At 40.8% G+C, this 17,987-nt stretch overlaps 2 protein-coding genes across 2 annotated transcripts in view; both read left to right on the top strand.

The window, feature by feature from the left end:
- The window catches only part of LOC307159645 (chemerin-like receptor 1), a 93,545-nt gene that overhangs the window by 63,272 nt on the left and 12,286 nt on the right, over positions 1-17,987 (top strand). The window lies entirely within an intron of this gene.
- On the top strand, positions 15,119-17,404 carry LOC307159648 (chemerin-like receptor 1). Its single transcript, XM_079873126.1, has 3 exons — positions 15,119-15,224; positions 15,669-16,334; positions 16,410-17,404. Exons 2-3 carry the CDS (start codon positions 15,679-15,681, stop codon positions 16,693-16,695), a joined length of 942 nt encoding a protein of 313 aa, XP_079729252.1. The 5' UTR covers positions 15,119-15,224; positions 15,669-15,678; the 3' UTR covers positions 16,696-17,404.

Below are 17,987 nucleotides of genomic sequence, written 5' to 3'. Positions count from 1 at the left end.
GAACTAAGCATATTTGTCTTTTATTAAACATTTAATGAAAAGTGTTTTATTTTATTTTTGTGGCAATGTTGTGTAATATGGCACATGCAACAATGTCACAGGCCCTGTCAGGTGTGCAACCCTCAGGCTTCTCAGACACTGACATCTTCCCTTTAGTTAGCCAAAGTTCATTTCATTGTGTGCCCTTGTCCTGGCTAGAGCTGCACTGTAACTGGTTTGGGTCAGGGAATGGGGTCATAAAACACCTGTCTGCAGGCAGGAACATGTCATAATCACCTATGAAAAAATGCAGTTCTGTTAGGATCAGCATAAGTGTATGTAATACAGTGAGCTTGATATTTAATTGTGCAACTTTTCTTACCACTTTTAAATAATGTGCATAAATGTGAATCTTTTCTAAAATGTGAAAATTCTTAGGTCATGCACAGATCCTGGCCATTTTGCTTTCACATTTGTGATATGGAAGATTTTAGTCAACTGCCTTTTTTTTTATTTTATATAATATTACTAATCTGGAATATTAAGAATCACAATAGTATGGGCTGCACATTTACATTGTGAATCCCCTTTCTGTTCACATAATCCCCTTCATTGAGGCCTTGATGGCAGTCTATATGGTAGCCTACCAATCACGTTATTGAAGCCTGAGTGACATATCTGTAATCGGCATGGTCATGATCTTCAGAAAAAATTATGATAGCCTAAAAAAATCAAATAAAAAAAACTGCTTTACAACATTGGGTCTTAAGTGGCTTGGAAATGCCACAAAAAAAACTAAAACTGTTTTTTAAACCTAAAAGCGACAAAAAACGACAATCTCACTAATCACGAGAAAAAATATATATCTCAGAAAGTGCACTATCGCGCTGCGCTGGACTTCCCGTATCAGCTCCGCTTATGAAGCCGGGATCTAATCCTGTTAACATGAAATAAGCCTGCTCCCGATCCCGAGCAGGTTTAAGTTTGCGCACATTTTGCTATGACAGCAAGTCCAGGATGAGCGTCGAAGAACCAAACAATCCAAGATCATGCCAAATCGCCAACAATCAAATCCAGCTAAGTGAGTTAGCGACGTATACGAAGAACGGACCCCAGACCTAATAGTTATGAATGAATTACGTGGCATTAGAGTCTTGGTAGAACCTGGTAATGCTATAATTGCTGTGATTAAACCAAATGTTCTCCTTACATATTACATTAATCTTGTGTTTTGAAACAATGTTTATGCTGACTGAAAATTTGTATAACTGTAATGAAAGAATGAGAAGGTTTTGAAAGAAGAACTAGCTGTGTTACAAGTGTGATCAGTTTGGATTTATGTGAGAGTTTTGAAAATGTACACTTTACTTGTGAAAATATGCCATAGCGAATAAAAAAACTGTAATTTGATCAATGTGGTAATGAAACATATTATTAGAAGAGAGATCAGAGTTTAATGTCCATGCCTTTTCTTTTGTCTCAAACAGGTGCTGAAAAACCAGTGTTGTGAGGTATATTATATGATTGTGAGTTTTGGCACAGGCATAATCATATCTTTAGACAGGAACCTGGCTCCTGACACCATTTTTCAGTTTTCAGAACAGGAATGTAAACCGTAACTCTTAAAGTTGAAGCATCATTCCTTGCCCTCATCCGCATGCTGTCCCAGATGAATGACTTTCTTTCTTCAGTTGAACACAAACAAAGATTTTCAGAAAATTTATCCTTCTCTTTTACACAAAGCGAACACAACTGTAATGACCCCGTGATGACTCAATGGTGTCTGAAGCAAAACAATGTGTGAACAAAATTTTAAACTTTTAAAACTATAAACCATCGCTAAATGGTTGTCACGGCTCGTAGCAAGGAAGACGGAAATGAAAGTAGTTCAAACTCTTTAAAAATATAAACTCAGGAACAGGCAAACAGGTGAGACATGAACAAACAATACCGGACCATGAACAGAATACAGGCAGGAACTTAAATACACAGTGATGATTAACACAAACGACAGGCAGCTGTGAGGAGGTGATCAGTGTCCATTTGACTCCAACTGGTCCAGAACGCAGCTGCCCGACTCATCACCCGCTCCAAATCCTGGCTCCACATCACTCCAGTCCTAAAACAACTCCACTGGCTTCCTATCTCCCACCGGATCACCTACAAAATCCTGGTCCTCACCTACAAAGCCCTTCACCATCTGGCCCCATCATACCTCACTGACCTCCTCTCCCCATACCAGCCCTCGCGGTCCCTCAGATCCACCTCAGCCGGTCTCCTCTGCATCCACAAATCCAACCTCCGCAGTTTTGGGGACAGAGCCTTCTCCAGGGCAGCTCACAGGCTCTGGAACTCCCTCCTCCAAGAGATCTGCACCTCTGAGTCCCTCACCATCTTCCAGTCCCTCCTCAAGACCCATCTCTTCACCTCTGCCTATCCGTAGCCCTTCTCCTCCTCCATTTTCATTTGTGTTTGATTCTTGTTTTGTTTTGTTTTGTTTTGTTTTGTTTTGCATTGTTATTATTATCTACCTGCCCTGTAAAGCGACTTTAAGTTCGTGAAAAGCGCTATACAAATTCAATTTATTATTATTATTATTATCATGGTAACAGATCAGTGGCGGGAAACAGACAGGGAAACACAAGTGAGGAATGGAAACAACTAAAAGTCTACAGAACATAATGGTGACAATGGTTAAATCATAAATTGCTTTTTTTATTTTATTTTTTATTCTTTTTTGCCAGTTGTGACCTGGAATGTGTTTGTTTTTCCCTTCTTTGCATATAGACTAAGGGGGGCATCGCCATCCACCCACAGTAGAGTTTTAATTCTCAATCTGTGCTCAATGAAAGGGTTGAATCAGGAGCGGCTGGAGTTGGAATGTTGTCATTCATCTGAGGCCACACACAATAACAAAGACCTACTTCAGTGTTTTCAGATGCATCAAACAAAGATTTATCTGTATCTTTGCATGGAGTCTTGGGTTATAGTCTGTTTTGTCTAGAAAATACACTTTAAAACAAAACTAGTATACCAAAGGTTTTACAAAATGTTTAAGGAAGTGTATAAAGGGGAGTCACATGGGGAAGTTGTCACAACGGATGTATCTCAGCAACTAGTGTTTTGATCAGTGTTGATGTGGGAATATCACATTACAAGTAACTTTTAAATGTACAACAACATTTTTGAGTTACTTTTTCAAATAAGTAACGCAAGTTTTTATTTGCGTTTGTTTTCTTATTTATTGACAGCTCTCGTGTCCTCATGTTGAGAGAAATCGGGAGTAAGTGCAGAGTGCTGTGTGAACATGATGCTTTTTGTAGATCTGGACTAATGTGAACTTTTACTCATCTCGCTGGCACTAAAACAGATTCAATATGCCTCAAAAGAAATAAAAATAGAAAAACAGTGGAATGCAAACTCAGAATATTATGCAAATATGCTAAATAACACATATATAGGCTATTTATGCATTTAATCTCCTTTTATTAACCAATGTCTTTGTTGCTGTCCTTAGATGATCCAATTCAACCATACGAATAAGCAAAATTACTTTTAGATATCATATTTGTGTTTAATTTTTTTTATTGCTGTGTTTTTGTTATTAAAAAACAAAAAAGCAAGCCCAGCCCAGTGAGGTATTCCAGAAAGCTAGGTTATCAGTCAAACATACACTGAACTCTTGGTTGATAAACCCAAACCTTGCTTACTCGGGGAATGCTAGTTCCAAAAACATGTCCGGGAGTAAAATCAGCCAATCCAGAGTATGTTCACAGTTAACACACAAGACATTCACAGAGCGAGGAGTCAACGAGTCACCATGAAAATGGACGCTAAGAAAAAGCGTGCCATACTGCTTCTTTCTTCTTCTTTTGTTTAAAGCTGCAGTCCGTAACTTTTTTGGGTTAAAAATGATTAGCTCGATTCAAAAGGTAAGCTTGTAATTGCTTGTTTTCAATTCCAGTGGTACTGGTGGATTTCCACGGGAAATTCGAGCATGTCATTGCGTCATTACATCACATCTGTACACATAAAGAAGGTGTCTCGGCTAGTAGGCTATGTTGCGTGTGAGGATGTTGGAGGTGGAGATTTATAGACTTTTCTCACAGCACTTGATATAAACTTATCAATTTGATGGCGGGTCCAGAAAGGTTCAAACGACAATCACAGTTGACAACTGGAGATTCACCCGTTGTAAAATGCAAAAGACTTCGGACTTCGGACTGGCTACAGAAAAAAAGAAACTGCAACCGGGCCCATGCGAAAACAAGGATAAATATCGGAAGGGCATTAAATGTAGTCACGCAATGCTAATGTTGTTAAGATTAACAATTTGAGAACAAAGTATAATTTGCATGGTCTGATGTGATATAAGCGATCGTTAGATTTAATCATCGCAATTTACTAATAACTGCAATTACAGATTTCGAACAGAGATGACGACAAAGAAGAAAAACTACGGTCTCCAGCTTTAATGACTGTTTACATAGTGCATATCGCCATCATTTTTTTCATTCTTTTCGTTTTTTAATCACTGTGAATAAGAACTATATTGTGTGTGTGATGCTAATTATAATAAATTATAATAAAATAAGTTAAATTATAATAAAAAAAAAGAAAGATTGATTAAACTAAATAACAATCTGTGCTTACAAAGATAACATGGCTGTAAAGTTTAATGTTTAATCATTTTGCTTCCACATTTTTATTATAGAAATACATTATAGCAAAGAAAACATCCTTTTGCAAAACAAAAAAAACGTCAGAATGCATATCAACGATGTGCGAGATGAGAATTATATATATATATATATATATATATATATATATATATATATATATATATATATTACGCTCATTTTATTAAAATAAAAATGGTAAAATTTACTGCATTTATATAGCGCTTTCACAGACCTATGGCCACCAAAGCGCTTTACATAGCCTCACATTCACCCATTCACTCTCTCATTCATACACTGACTGCGGTGTCAGCCTTGCAAGGCGCCATCCAGCTCGTCGGGAGCAGCTGGGGTTAGGTGTCTTGCTCATGGACACCTCGGCACCTCGGTCAGGTGGAACCGGGGATTGAACCACCAAGCTTTCGGTTTGTAGACAACCTACATGAACCAAAAGCTTGTGTTTTCAGGCCACCAAAACGCCATTGTCTTGTAAATGTATGGCCAAAACACATAAAAAGTTTAAAGTTTTTAGTTGAGAACGATGTCGTGTAAACGACAAGTATGGTTCCCTTTCGAGGGAACTTGCGATGCGTCGATGACGCTTTGGGAACGCCTCCGTGTGTTTACGTCTGAAGCACGTATGTCAACTAGTCCAATGGAAAGAATGAGCGTCACAGGCAGGTGACGTCATGACCAGGAAAGGATAAAAGCACATCTGATGCAACCGTTCGCTAGCTTTTGTGCCTCAGCAAAGCGCTCTGTTTCAAAATGTCTGTTATATTTATTGTTTGTCTGTCACATTCCTTATATATAAGTATGGCGAAACAACTATTCAAGAAGTGTGTCCCTCCCTGCCCTCGTTTCCTTACGGGTAGGGATACACACAATCTTTGTGTAGTTTGTTTGGGAGTGGAGCATGCTATGTCAGCCTTTGAGGGGGCTGACTGTCAGCATTGTGAGCGTCTCCCACTCGGCATGCTCCGCTCCCGCCTGTCCATGTTTGATCAGAGTGGTCAGGTTTGCGAAGGCAGCTCGGAGAATGCATTCCTGGGGTCCGCAAATGGATCTCTCGGCAGGGTTGGAGACGGGCGCTTCCTTATCTCCTCCCTTACCCGAGGGATCTAGTGCTCTCTTCCCGGTGTCGGAAGCCCGCCCTGCAGCTTTTTCCGCCCGGGGAGAGAGCCCAATGCTTCAGTGCTCTAGCTCTGAGGAGTTAGATGTATTGAGTATTGTTGACAGTGACACAAACATAAATTGGGAAGAGAATTCGCCATCTCTTTCCCCCGCACATGAGGAGCTTGTGGAGATGATAACTGTTACCTAAAAATTGATTGGCCAGCAGAAAGAAAAGGTGCTCGTCCTAAAAGCAAGTTAGACGAGCGCTTTTTAACTTCCAGTTTATCATCTCCATCACGGGCCTTACCATTTTTTCCCGATCTACATAGTGAGCTGTGTAGCTCGTAGAATAAACCATATTCGTCACGTCTCTTCAGTCCTCAAGTGCACACATATTCTGATATAAGAGGACTGAAGGAATATGGTTATGGATCGATGCCCCTGGTGGAACAGACGCTAGCCAGCCATCTGTCCCCAGGGTCAGCATCATCCTTGAATGCTCCCGTGTTACCCACTAAACCTCTAAAAACAACTTCTAATATAGTGGGCAAAGATTATACGGCGGCAGGTCAATCTGAAGCCTGTCTGCATACCATGGCAGTGCTTCAAGCCTATTAGGCCTACTGATGTTCAGTGATTTTAAAAGTAGCCTCAATTAGGCCTGCATGAAGTTGGAAATTATTTGCTGTTGCAAAGAATCGTTTATGAATGCACTTTTAAGAAAGTTGTGGAAATAAAATAATATTTACATTTTATCAGTTGTTATTGAAACTCATCTTTGCCTGGAACACACAAAAGATGGCATTTACTGCAGAGGCATGTGTGGGTTAGGGCAGGCGGACGGGATTTTGGGGAAGGGGGATTCGGCTGTCCTTACCTACTCTAAGGGGAGGCTCACATTCACCCAATTTGAAAACCCCTGTGTACTGTATAAATTGACTGAGGTATGTTCATTGTCGTGTAACTTAAGCCACTATAAAAATAATTATAATAAGTAAATTTGTGTGGTGCAAGGTTTATGCAAACAACAAATAAATCATTTGAAAAATATTTCTAATCTATAAATTGCAACAAACTTGTAATTAACACTTAAATTAACACTTAAATTTTAAATTTTGAGTTATTCTTGGACATTTTAAATAGTAGTTTAAACCATTAATTCTCAGGAATATGTTGTATTTCACATTGTTGTGAATTCTATAGAGGTATAGAGGGTTAACTGAAATTATAAAATTATTATAAAACTGAAATTATAACTGAAATTATAATAACTGAAATTATAAGATTTAAAATTTAAAATGTTGTCCTCCTGGCCTGCAGGCAATTTCTGATGACAGTAAGGCAGTGTCACGATCCATACTTAATTAAACAAGGGAAGATCCAATAGCAGTATAATCACTTATTAAGGGTAATCCAAATCGTAGTCCTCCAGGCAGAAATCCAAAATCCAAATAAGCAATCCAACATGAGACACAAAAACAAGAACGGGCAGGAACAGAACACAGAAGTGACGTGATATACAACAAGGACTCCGTAACACATACTAAAACAGACAGGGTATAAATACACAGGTAAATGACAATGCTAATGGGGAATTGGCTGAGTGTAATAATGAGTGACAAGGGACAGCTGAGTGCAATGAAGAGACAAGGATCATGGGGAATGTAGTTCAAATGTGACAGACACCGTGGGGAAGGAGGCCATCTAGTGGTGACCCAGGGAACACAACCCAGACACTGTGACATAACCCCCCCTCTACGGAGCGGCTACCAGATGCTCCAAGACGTGACAGACAAAACAAAAGTTCAGGCGGGAGGTGGACTGGTGGAGGATCAGGGGGAGGGATGGGGGGCCAGGTCCATGGAGGGAAACGGGGACAGGGAGTGACAGTCCATCTGGCAGCCAGGGCGGAGACGACAGTTCATCGGGCGGCCAGGGCGGAGACTCTCCCTCGGGCGCCCAGGGCGGAGCGGACAGTCCATCTGGCGGCCAGGGCGGAGACTTTCCCTCAGGCGGCCAGGGCGGAGCGGCCAGTTCATCGGGCGGCCAGGGTGGAGACGACCCCTCGGGCGGCCAGGGCAGAGCGGACAGTCCATCTGGCGGCCAGGGCGGAGACTTTCCCTCGGGCGGCCAGGGTGGAGACTTTCCCTCGGGCGGCCAGGGCACTGGAACAGACACCACCGGCTCAGGAACTGGAACAGACACCACCGGCTCAGGAACTAGAACAGACACCACTGGCTCAGGAACAGACACCACCAGCTCAGGAACAGACACAGGCACCGGCTCAGCGGCCATCTTGTCCGGAGACACAGGCTCGGCAGCGGCCATCTTGTCCGGAGACACAGGCTCGACGACGGCCATCTTGTCCGGAGACACAGGCTCGGCGGTGGCCATCCTGTCTGGAGACACAGGCTCGGCGGCTACCATCTTGCCCTGAAACACAGGCTCGGCGGAGGCCATCTTGTCCGGAAACACAGACTCGGCGGCGGCCATCTTGTCCGAAGACACAGGCTCGGCAGACGTGACATGAACAGGCTCGGTGGCGGCCATCTTGTCCGAAGACACAGGCTCAGCAGACATGACATGAACAGTCTCGGCGGCAGCCATCTTGTCGGAAGACACAGGCTCGGCAGACGTGACGTGAACACTCTCGGCGGCGGCCATCTTGTCCAAAGACCCAGGCTCGGCAGGCGTGATGTGAACAGGCTCGGCAGCGGCCATCTTGTCCGAAGACACGGGCTCGGCAGACGTGACGTGAACAGTCTCTGTGGCGGCCATCTTATCCGAAGCCACAGGCTCGGCAGACGTGACGTGAACATTCCTGGGAATTTCTAGGATCTTGAATAGAGTCGAAAAATAATCCAACAACGTTTCAGTGGCCATCTTGTCAGGGGACACAACCCAGACACTGTGACAGGCAGGCCCTAGTCAGTCAAGTGAGGATCTGCAGGAGGGCAGCCACAGTGGAAAAAGACAGCATGAGGAAGGAGAGAGAGTAGAATTACAGACAGAAGAAGCAGGGACAGAACAACAAGGAGGGACAGGAGGCAACATAGAGGGAGAGGATGTTGACATGATAATGACATATACAAAGCATACCTGTCAAGTATCCCGTTTTGGCCGGGAAAGTCCCGTATTTTACCCTTCTTTCCCGCCGTCCTCCCGTATTAGTATTTTCCTGTAAATCTCCCGTTTTTTAACCTGCGTTATTAAAAAATAATAATAGGCTACCCCGGGCCTGGGCGGAGTAAAAAAAAAAAAAACATTCCTAATCTGAGTCTGTCAGTAGCCTCGCGATAATTGCAACCTGCAGTAGGTACTGTAGGTGGCAGTTGTCGGGAGGTCAGTGTGTGAGGTCAGATGATGAGTGACAACCCTTAAAGTCTATGGTGACAACGCGGGAAAAAACAGAAAGAAAAAAAAACAGAGACGGATGATGGACGCTACTACAGAGACGGAAGGCACGCACAGCATTTGTAGTGTTCTGTGCATTGTTCATAATAAAGTAGCCTACGTAAAAAAAAAGAAAAAAAAAAAGACGTAAGGCACTCCTGCCAAAAAAACAAAACCCTCATGTAAATACTGCGAATGCAAAGTCTGCAACAAATTTATACAATAACTCACTTAAAGAGTAAAGAAAAGTTATGTGAAATGAAAAGAAAAACTGTAAAAGAAAAGCAATATGAAATGAAAAGAATATGTGGAATGAAAATAAAATGTAAAGACAAGCAATGATAAATGAACAGAAAATATGCAAATAAGCCTTTACATAAATGCTCTTCATATACACCCTTTTGTGTTTTCATTTAGGCTATAATGAATGTTCACAGCATGGGGGGGTACTGCTCGCGGTGGGCGCCGGAAAATTTCCCTTATTTTCAAATCCAAAACTTGACAGGTATGATACAAAGCCAAATCAACCTGACCCTAAAGTTTTGCAAAAACAAGTAATGAAAGACCGGGCACTGACATTCCAAAAATCATGGTATGAGAAGTATCCTTGGCTGCATGTTAGTATGTACAGATGGTGTTCTGTGTTTTCATTGCTCTAAGTACTTCAAGACAGGGAAACCAGCACAAGCCAAGAGTATAGACCCAGCTTTTGTCAGGACTGGATTTAAAAACTGGAAAAAAGCACTTGAAAAATTTTCCATGCATGAGAAATCAGAGGGTCACAACATTGCTGTTACAACTGCTGCCTATGAAAACAGGCCAGTTACTAGTTGAGCAGTGGAGTCAGTACACAAGGTAACCTTGACCAGCTTTTAAAATACAAAGCTGAAGATGATCAATCATTCACTAGGTGGTTATCTGCAAAGAGGGGGGTGCACACATCTTGGGACTGTCAAAATGAACGTATAAATTTGATGAGTTCATCGATTATCAGGACAATTGCAGATGAGATCCGGTCCCTTCCAGTGTTGCAGTATTCGATAATTATGGATGGGACAAGGGATATCTCTGGTGTTGAGCAGGAGGCGCTGTGCCTACGTTATGTTGACACTGATTTGCTGGTGCACGAAGACTTTATAGGGTTGTATGAAACAACTTCTACAACAGGTGAAAACCTTGCCAGAGTCATTTTGGACGTTCTGTTGAGACTGAATTTGCCAATATCTGGCCTCAGAGGTCAAGCATATGATGGGGCTTCAAATATGTCTGGAAAGTACTCAGGTGCCCAGGCTGTTATTCAGCGAGCACAGCCACTAGCGCCATATATACATTGTGGAGCACACTGTGTTAATTTAATTACACAACAGGCTTGCTCAGCCTCCAGTGTCGTGCGAAATGCACTTGACTGGATACATGAACTTGGCACATTTTTTGGGCAGTCTGGTAAGCTGAAAGACAAGTTTAAAGCCATTGTTGCAGCTGAAGGGGAAGGGCCAGCCCTGTCCAGGCCTTTATGTCCCACTAGGTGGACTGTACGCTCACCTGCTATCCGTGCTGTTCTCAGCCAATATGGGATGGTACTAAATGCACTGGATGAGATGGCTGCAAGTAATTCTGGATCTGCAAGCAGGGGAGAGGGCTTACGTGTTCGACTGCAACAGGGTAATGTTGTACTGGGACTTCTGGTTGCTTTAGATGTGATCAGTGAACTAGAGGTTCTAAATACATCTCTCCAGAAAAACACTCAGACAGTGGAGGGCATGCTCTCTGCAGTCTCTCTTGTCCAAGAAAGCTTGAAATCCAAAAGAAACACTGAACACTTTGAGGCAGTCTTTATGAAGGCAGGAGACATGTGTGACAATCTGTCTCTAGAGACCATTGTTCCACCACGCACACATAAGAGATATTCTGGGCAGGCTCCTGCATACACACCTGGATCAGCTGTGGATTTTTACAGAGTAGAGTTCTACCGTGTCCTTGACACAGTAGATGCACAAACTACTGAGAAGTTTATGCAACCAGGCATTCAAACTTTAAAAGAACTGGAAAACTCACTCCTGAAAGTCCAATTAGCCATGTTTAAAAACAAGTACAAGGTCAGCACAACTGCAGATTCTGTGCATGTTTTGAGAGAAATGCCCCCTGAAATCAGGGGCCTATTTGATCAGGTAGAGACATTAGTAAGATTGTTGATGGTGGTGCCCATATCATCTGCTGAGGCAGAACGCAGTTTTAGTGGGTTACAGAGGTTGAAAACTTGGTTGCGATCAACCATGACTCAAAAAAGACTCAATGGCATTGCTGTGTGCCATATTCACCAAGAGAGGCTTGACAGACTGGACAGACAAGAAATTGCCCAGCAGTATGTTCAGGGTAATGAAAGGAGGAGAGATGTTTTGGGTCCTTCATTGAGTAAATTTGTTTGGCTGCACTAGACGGAATTTCCCATACTCCGCATACTTACTTATTTTTATTTATGTAAATATGTTGTTGTTATTTTATTTTATTATTATTTTTTGCACATAGGTTCTTTGCTTTTTTGTTCATAATGATAGACTTTGTATGCTGAGATAAGCAAATGTTTAAATAAAACATACTTTGCTGAAGACATGAAGTTGTGGTGGGTGATTGGCATACTAGTCAAATAACAGTCTGATCATGCATTGCTAGTGGTGATCAGGTAGGCCTTTGGCTTTGTTTACCTTTGTTCATTGTTGTTTATCCATGATTTCAAATAAGAATCCCCCAAAGGCTTTTTAGTGCAAATCATTAGCCCAAATTACGCAAAGTAACTACTTGAGCACTAGTTAAAGCCCAAATTACACAAAATAACGAATTGAGTTTAAATCATTTGCTGACAGCTTGGTCCCCCCCAGTTAAAAAATCCTATCTGCGCCCCTGTCTCCATCCTCCCTCAACACAGGAAGTTCCTGAGGTTTTCTTGTGGGGGCAAAGAATACCAATATCGGGTGCTTCCATACGGTCTAGCTCTATCACCCCGAACGTTCACGAAGTGCGTAGATGCAGCTCTGGCCCCGCTCAGGCTGCAGGGCATACGCATTCTGAACTACATCGACGACAGGCTGATTCTGGCGGAATCAGAGCAGTTACCGGTTCGGCATCGAGATGTCGTCCTCGCTCACATGAAGAAATTGGGGTTAAGACTCAATGCCAAGAAAAGTGTGCTTTCTCCACTACAGAGAACCACTTTCCTTGGTGTGGTATGGGATTCAGTCACGATGCGAGACACACTATTGTCCGTTTGTGTAGCTGCTATCCTCACAGCCACAAAAGAGTTGAAGCTAGGCCAGGCACACACTGTGAAACAGTTTGAGAAACTGTTGGTCATGGCAGCAGCATCCAATGTGATACCCTTTGGCCTACTGTACATGAGACCCTTGCAGTGGTGGCTCAGAACCAGAGGATTCTCTCCGAGGGGAAACCCACTTCGTACAATCAAGATCACGCGGTTTGTGTCTCCACGCCTTGGTTATATGGAGGAAACACTGGTTCTGAGTAGGGAACGAGACGATGCGTCGATGATGCCAGTTTGCAGAGTGGACACGAACACAGAGCCCCCTGACGATGTGTGTAAGAGACCACCGATGTGTTGTCTGTACGGACAAGCACATGATGGCCCCTCAGATCTGGGAGGAAATGTTTCAACGCATTGAAGACTGCCATCATCTCCAGGCAGTTTATGTGCCAAGAAAGATGATGACTCCTCCACAGACCCTAAGCTGAGCGGCCTTCCATTACCGCTCCCCAGCCGGTGAGGGAAGCATCTGTCGAGATCACAACTCGATGGCAAAGAGCTCCCAACACCGGACCTTGGGATAGGAACTAGGGTTACAGTCGTAACCTGAGACTGTTTCTATTTTTCTGCATGATTGCATTTAGTGTAAGTGTTTTGATTTATTAAAGATTAATTATTGAAATTGAATCTTCTTCGTGTGATTGCACTATGCCTTTAGTTAATTTGCCCTGAAGCATTTATTCAGTCTGACATTGATGCATAATGATTGACAAGCAAAAAGTGTTTGATAAAAAAAATTAAGCCTAGTCCCAGACTAAAATGCATGTTTGAGCTGTCTTAATTGAAGCTATTTGCACTGACCTATCTTAAAATATGTCAGTGTCATTGTTTTGTCTCAATATGCACATCAGTAATGTTTTTTCTAAGGCACGTTTAAAAAATGCTGCTTAAATGTCCTAATTGAACTATAAGGCCTAATAATCATGGCTTAATCTAAGGACTGTCTGCAAAACCAGGCCAATATTAACTATATAAAGAGTGAAAATGTAATATTATTTAACCAAGCCAATGAACTATATAAAGAGGGAAATTGGCTCTCGTGCAAACATTCCTACAAACTGGTCAGAACTCCCACACGGACTTAAATAGGACAGCATCACTAAGGAAAACAAAGGAAATAGCAAAGCCAGTGCATAACCACGATAATCAAAATGACAAAAGGGATGGTACTGTGTCCTTATTTTGTTCTATCAACTGTATATCTATCGATATGTAGGCCTAAATATTATTCATTCCATAATGATTCTATTAAAAGTTGCACACAAATGGCATTTTATTTGTACTCTGAGGCATAAATGATTTTCCACATTTTAAGAATATTTTATGTCTATGATAAAGGTATTTGTTAAGGTGAAGTGGACCATTTCATTCCTGCTGACAAAAGGGCCTATTAAACTTATCATCAAAGTTTTCTCCTGACACTTGAGACCGAGTTTACTGTTCAAGACTCAGCATGACTCAAACGGTGAGTAATACAACATGTTGCCTTGAAGATAATATTGAGAAATGTTTTCAAGAATTGAAGAAACTGAAAAGTCACTGACTGCACCCTTTTCAGTGTAGGCTTTATTAGGAGCAAGGTTTTGCAATACCTCTATCAAATCATTACACTACACTACGGCTTTGCATGATTTCACTGTTATATGAGGCGCAATTACGTAACTTCTGAAAGAGTACAGAAACAGAAACAAGCTATAAAAGCATTGCTAATGCACGTTGTAGTCTTTTTATCTTTTTTTAAAACGCAATGTTTGTTTAAAAAAAATTGCCTTTTTTATGAAGCTAGAATAAAACAGGTTTTGTTTAATTGAAGAGGCTCTGTTCTGTTTTTTATGGGCCTATATTGCATGTTCTGATATTCATACAACAAAATATTCTGGGGGCCATTTTGTGAAAATGAACAAAAATGCTGATGGTGGCTGGCAACCTTTTTAAAAACAATGGCAGGGAAAGAGTTAACTATTTATGAAACCAATAAAGCCATTTCCCACGCATAGAATAGTTCCCAAGGTGAAGAAGTAATTTGTACAAAACAAACGCTTAATCATTAACTGCAGACCAGTTAACTCAGTTTCTTGTTTGTACATCCTTCATTCTTATGCAGTTGGCACGAAACCTAAACTAGTTTTTGTAACTAGACATCTATTCGTCCCCCAGGCAATACAGTCAGCTCAGTGCTCACATGAACTGGAAGGGGACAGAGCAAAACATAAAGGTAGGTTGCTTTTAAATAATTATCTTTGAGCTGGACTTTTAAGACTTCAGCCTCTGGTAAAATGCTCTTGAAAATGTAACCAAGTGAAGCTACTAGAAAGGTTTAACAAAAGATTTTTTTTCAACATGTAATCTGGTGGTGCTGTTGCTGTAAACAACATGTGGAAACTTGTAATGTGTAAAGTCCAAGTCTCTCTTTTAAACCACAAACTCAGATGTCAACTTTTAGCATAAATGGCATGACATTTTAAATATGGTTATATTTAGAAAAATAAAACTTCTTTTTCCACATGCGGTTGTGTAAAAACATTAATCCAACATGAACTGACTTGTTTGGATTTCTGGACTTTGTCCAAAAACCAGAGAAATCCTGCAGCTCAAATTGCAGCTGAAGAAAACAAGCGTGTGCTGCAGCAGTCAAAAAGAAACTCAAATATTCAGTGCACTGTTTTTACTCTCGTTTTCAGAGTTCTCTCAGATGGACAACCTCTTCTGATTTTCTTCATTCTGCACTGTTGCTGCCAAAGGTAAGAATATTTTTTCAGAAAATATGAGTGTGTGATATTTGAATTATTACGTTTTTACAGTTTTTCTGTTCACTTACTAAGAAGTATGTAATGTATTTTCCCTGATTACAATATGAGGCATTTAAATGTGTTCATCACTGATCAAAGTGTAAGGATTGCCATAAGATATTTCTATATATAAGATGATATTTTATCCTTGAAGATAGTATGAACAGAAGAGCATTCCATGCTTTCATTGGTGTGTCATTTGGACAGAGAAACATGTTTTACTCCTCCTTAAAGGAAAAGTTCACTCAAAAATAAAACTTCTGTCAGTTCATAGTCACCACTTCTGTAAAGTCTTTTTGTCTGCACTATTCTTTTAAGAACACAACAAAACACGAACAGAAACCCGTCCCTTCAGCATATTCACACAGTGAAATAATCCATTTCATTTTGTTTCAGGATTTACAAGATGTCTGCAGATCAAAGTAACCCGACCAATATAGATTATGATGAAATAATTCGTGAATTTCAAAGTAACTCGACCAAGATTTTCAAAGATTTTCAAAGCGTAGAAAATACAAGCAGTAAGCAGCATCAACATGAGATCAGGATGACCTACTTCATTTCATATTGTATTGTTCTCATCCTTGGTGTCACCCTCAACTTCACCGTCATTGTCATCAGCTGCCAGAAATACAAGAGGTTTCAGGAGGTTGCTATTTGGATTATGGCGTTGGCTGTAACACATTTAGTCTCCTGTACATCTGTGGTGTTTCAGCTCCTGTATGCTTACAATGAATTTGAATGGAATTACGGAAATGCAAGCTGCAAGCTGTCATCCTATATCATCTACGGCAGTATGTTCTTCACGGCAACCATGCTGAGTCTCTGGAGCATTAAATCTACTCTTTTAAAGAGCATATGCACAAAAAAGATGAAGAATTGTAACATCATTCTGATTTCATTCTCCTGGACTATTGCAGCAGTCTTGGCATGTCCTTCGCTGTTTTCCAGAGAGGTCCGAGATAATCAGTGCATTGATGACTATGACTTGGACAAATCCAATACAACTCAAGATGGCACTGCAAGGCTGAAGGCTGTCGTTGTCATGCGATTTCTCCTCGGGTTAGTGGTGCCAGCTTTGGTAATGTTTCTCGGCTGCTGTGTGACATCATCTCACAAAAAATGTAAATCTTGCAGGAAGCAGGCACAAATAATCTGTGCTATAAAGATTGCCTACTTTGTGTGCTGGGGCCCTCAAATCATCTTAACTATGCTTCAGGCCACCGTAAGCGGCAGCCTGGGTGAAAATGTGCCAAAATATGGACTTCCAGCTGCTACCGTACTGGCCGCAACCCACCTCTTTACCAGCCCACTCATCTATTTGTTACTGGGATGCAGTTTTAAAATGAGGTGGATGGGGCATGACCCAGATCACTATGATCATCCCATTGATGAGAGGGATATGGTGCCCTTAGAAAATTAAACTCTGTAATGTCAAAACCAAGATTCTCTATATGTATACACTTACATAATCATTCTCTTATTTGTCTCATTCATGCAATAAGAACTGCTATTAACCCAATATATATTTCCTATTGTATATGAATCAAGTTTATATAGCAACCTTTTTGCCATTGGTTTTCTTTGGAGTTTTTTTTATATTGGTGCTGTATTATAATATTGTTGCTGTGTTGTCATAATACATAATACTAATGTATCTTATAAATACAGTATAAATGTAACCATGTATAAACCTGTTTTATGGTGTAATGAATATAATACAAATGAACATATTATTAAATGTTTGTTTGTTTTTTCAAATTAGAAAGAGAGAATATACGGTGATCCAAAGTAATAATGAGAATATGTCTGTGTGCACTGGGCCTTATTTATGAAACATGTGCAGACTGATTTTATGTAAGAGTAGATTTAAATATTATTTACAGAGGATTTCGTTCTGCAAGCATTACATGATTGAGGTCCATGATGCAAGATGCAGACAGAGCAAATGCCACCATTCAGTAGCTCTAAACACGCATGGAAAAAGTGTTTCAAAGCATTCAATAGATGGTGACAATTCATCTGTCAATCATCAGAGCACTTCAGAGTGCTAGATTCTTTAAAATATATATTTATTACAAGTCTATTATGTAACATTTACATTATAGCTGGCATTAAATAAAATTGCATATATGCGGAATAATTGCATATGAGTAAAGTAATTGCAAAAAGTGCATTTCACCTTCACCATGCATGTGTTATGTGGTGAGCACAAAATTTCCTGTCAAGGCTGCTGCTATTATTAGCTTGTGGTTTGTGCAAAGTGTATAATACAAAGCTGAATTTGAATTTTAAAATTTTAGTTCACCCAAAAATGAAAATTATTCCAGAATTTACTCTGACTTTCTCTGATCAGCCAAACATAATCAGAGTTTTCTTAAAAAAAAATATCCTGGCTCTTCCAAGCTTTATAATGGGAGTGAATTTTACCATAGATTTTGAAGCCCAAAAAAGTGCATCCATCATAAAAGTAATCCATTCGGTTCCAGGGGGTTAATAAAGGCCTTCTGAAGCAAATCAATGCATTTTGTAAAAATATCCATATTTATCATTTTACAAATACAGGCTTCCAGTAACGGCCGTACACAAGTCTGGTTCCGGCAGAATAGTGACCTCTGATCCGACTTATGATGTAGAATGTAGAAGGAGCGTAAGTTTGGTGAGACCGTGAGAGTAGACACCTCTCACGGTTTAAACAAATAGGGCTGGGCAACA

The sequence above is a fragment of the Squalius cephalus genome (assembly GCF_949319135.1).
Source record: "Squalius cephalus genome assembly, chromosome: 5".
Lineage (NCBI taxonomy): Eukaryota > Metazoa > Chordata > Actinopteri > Cypriniformes > Leuciscidae > Squalius > Squalius cephalus.
This window is presented reverse-complemented; position numbering and strand designations above follow the sequence as displayed.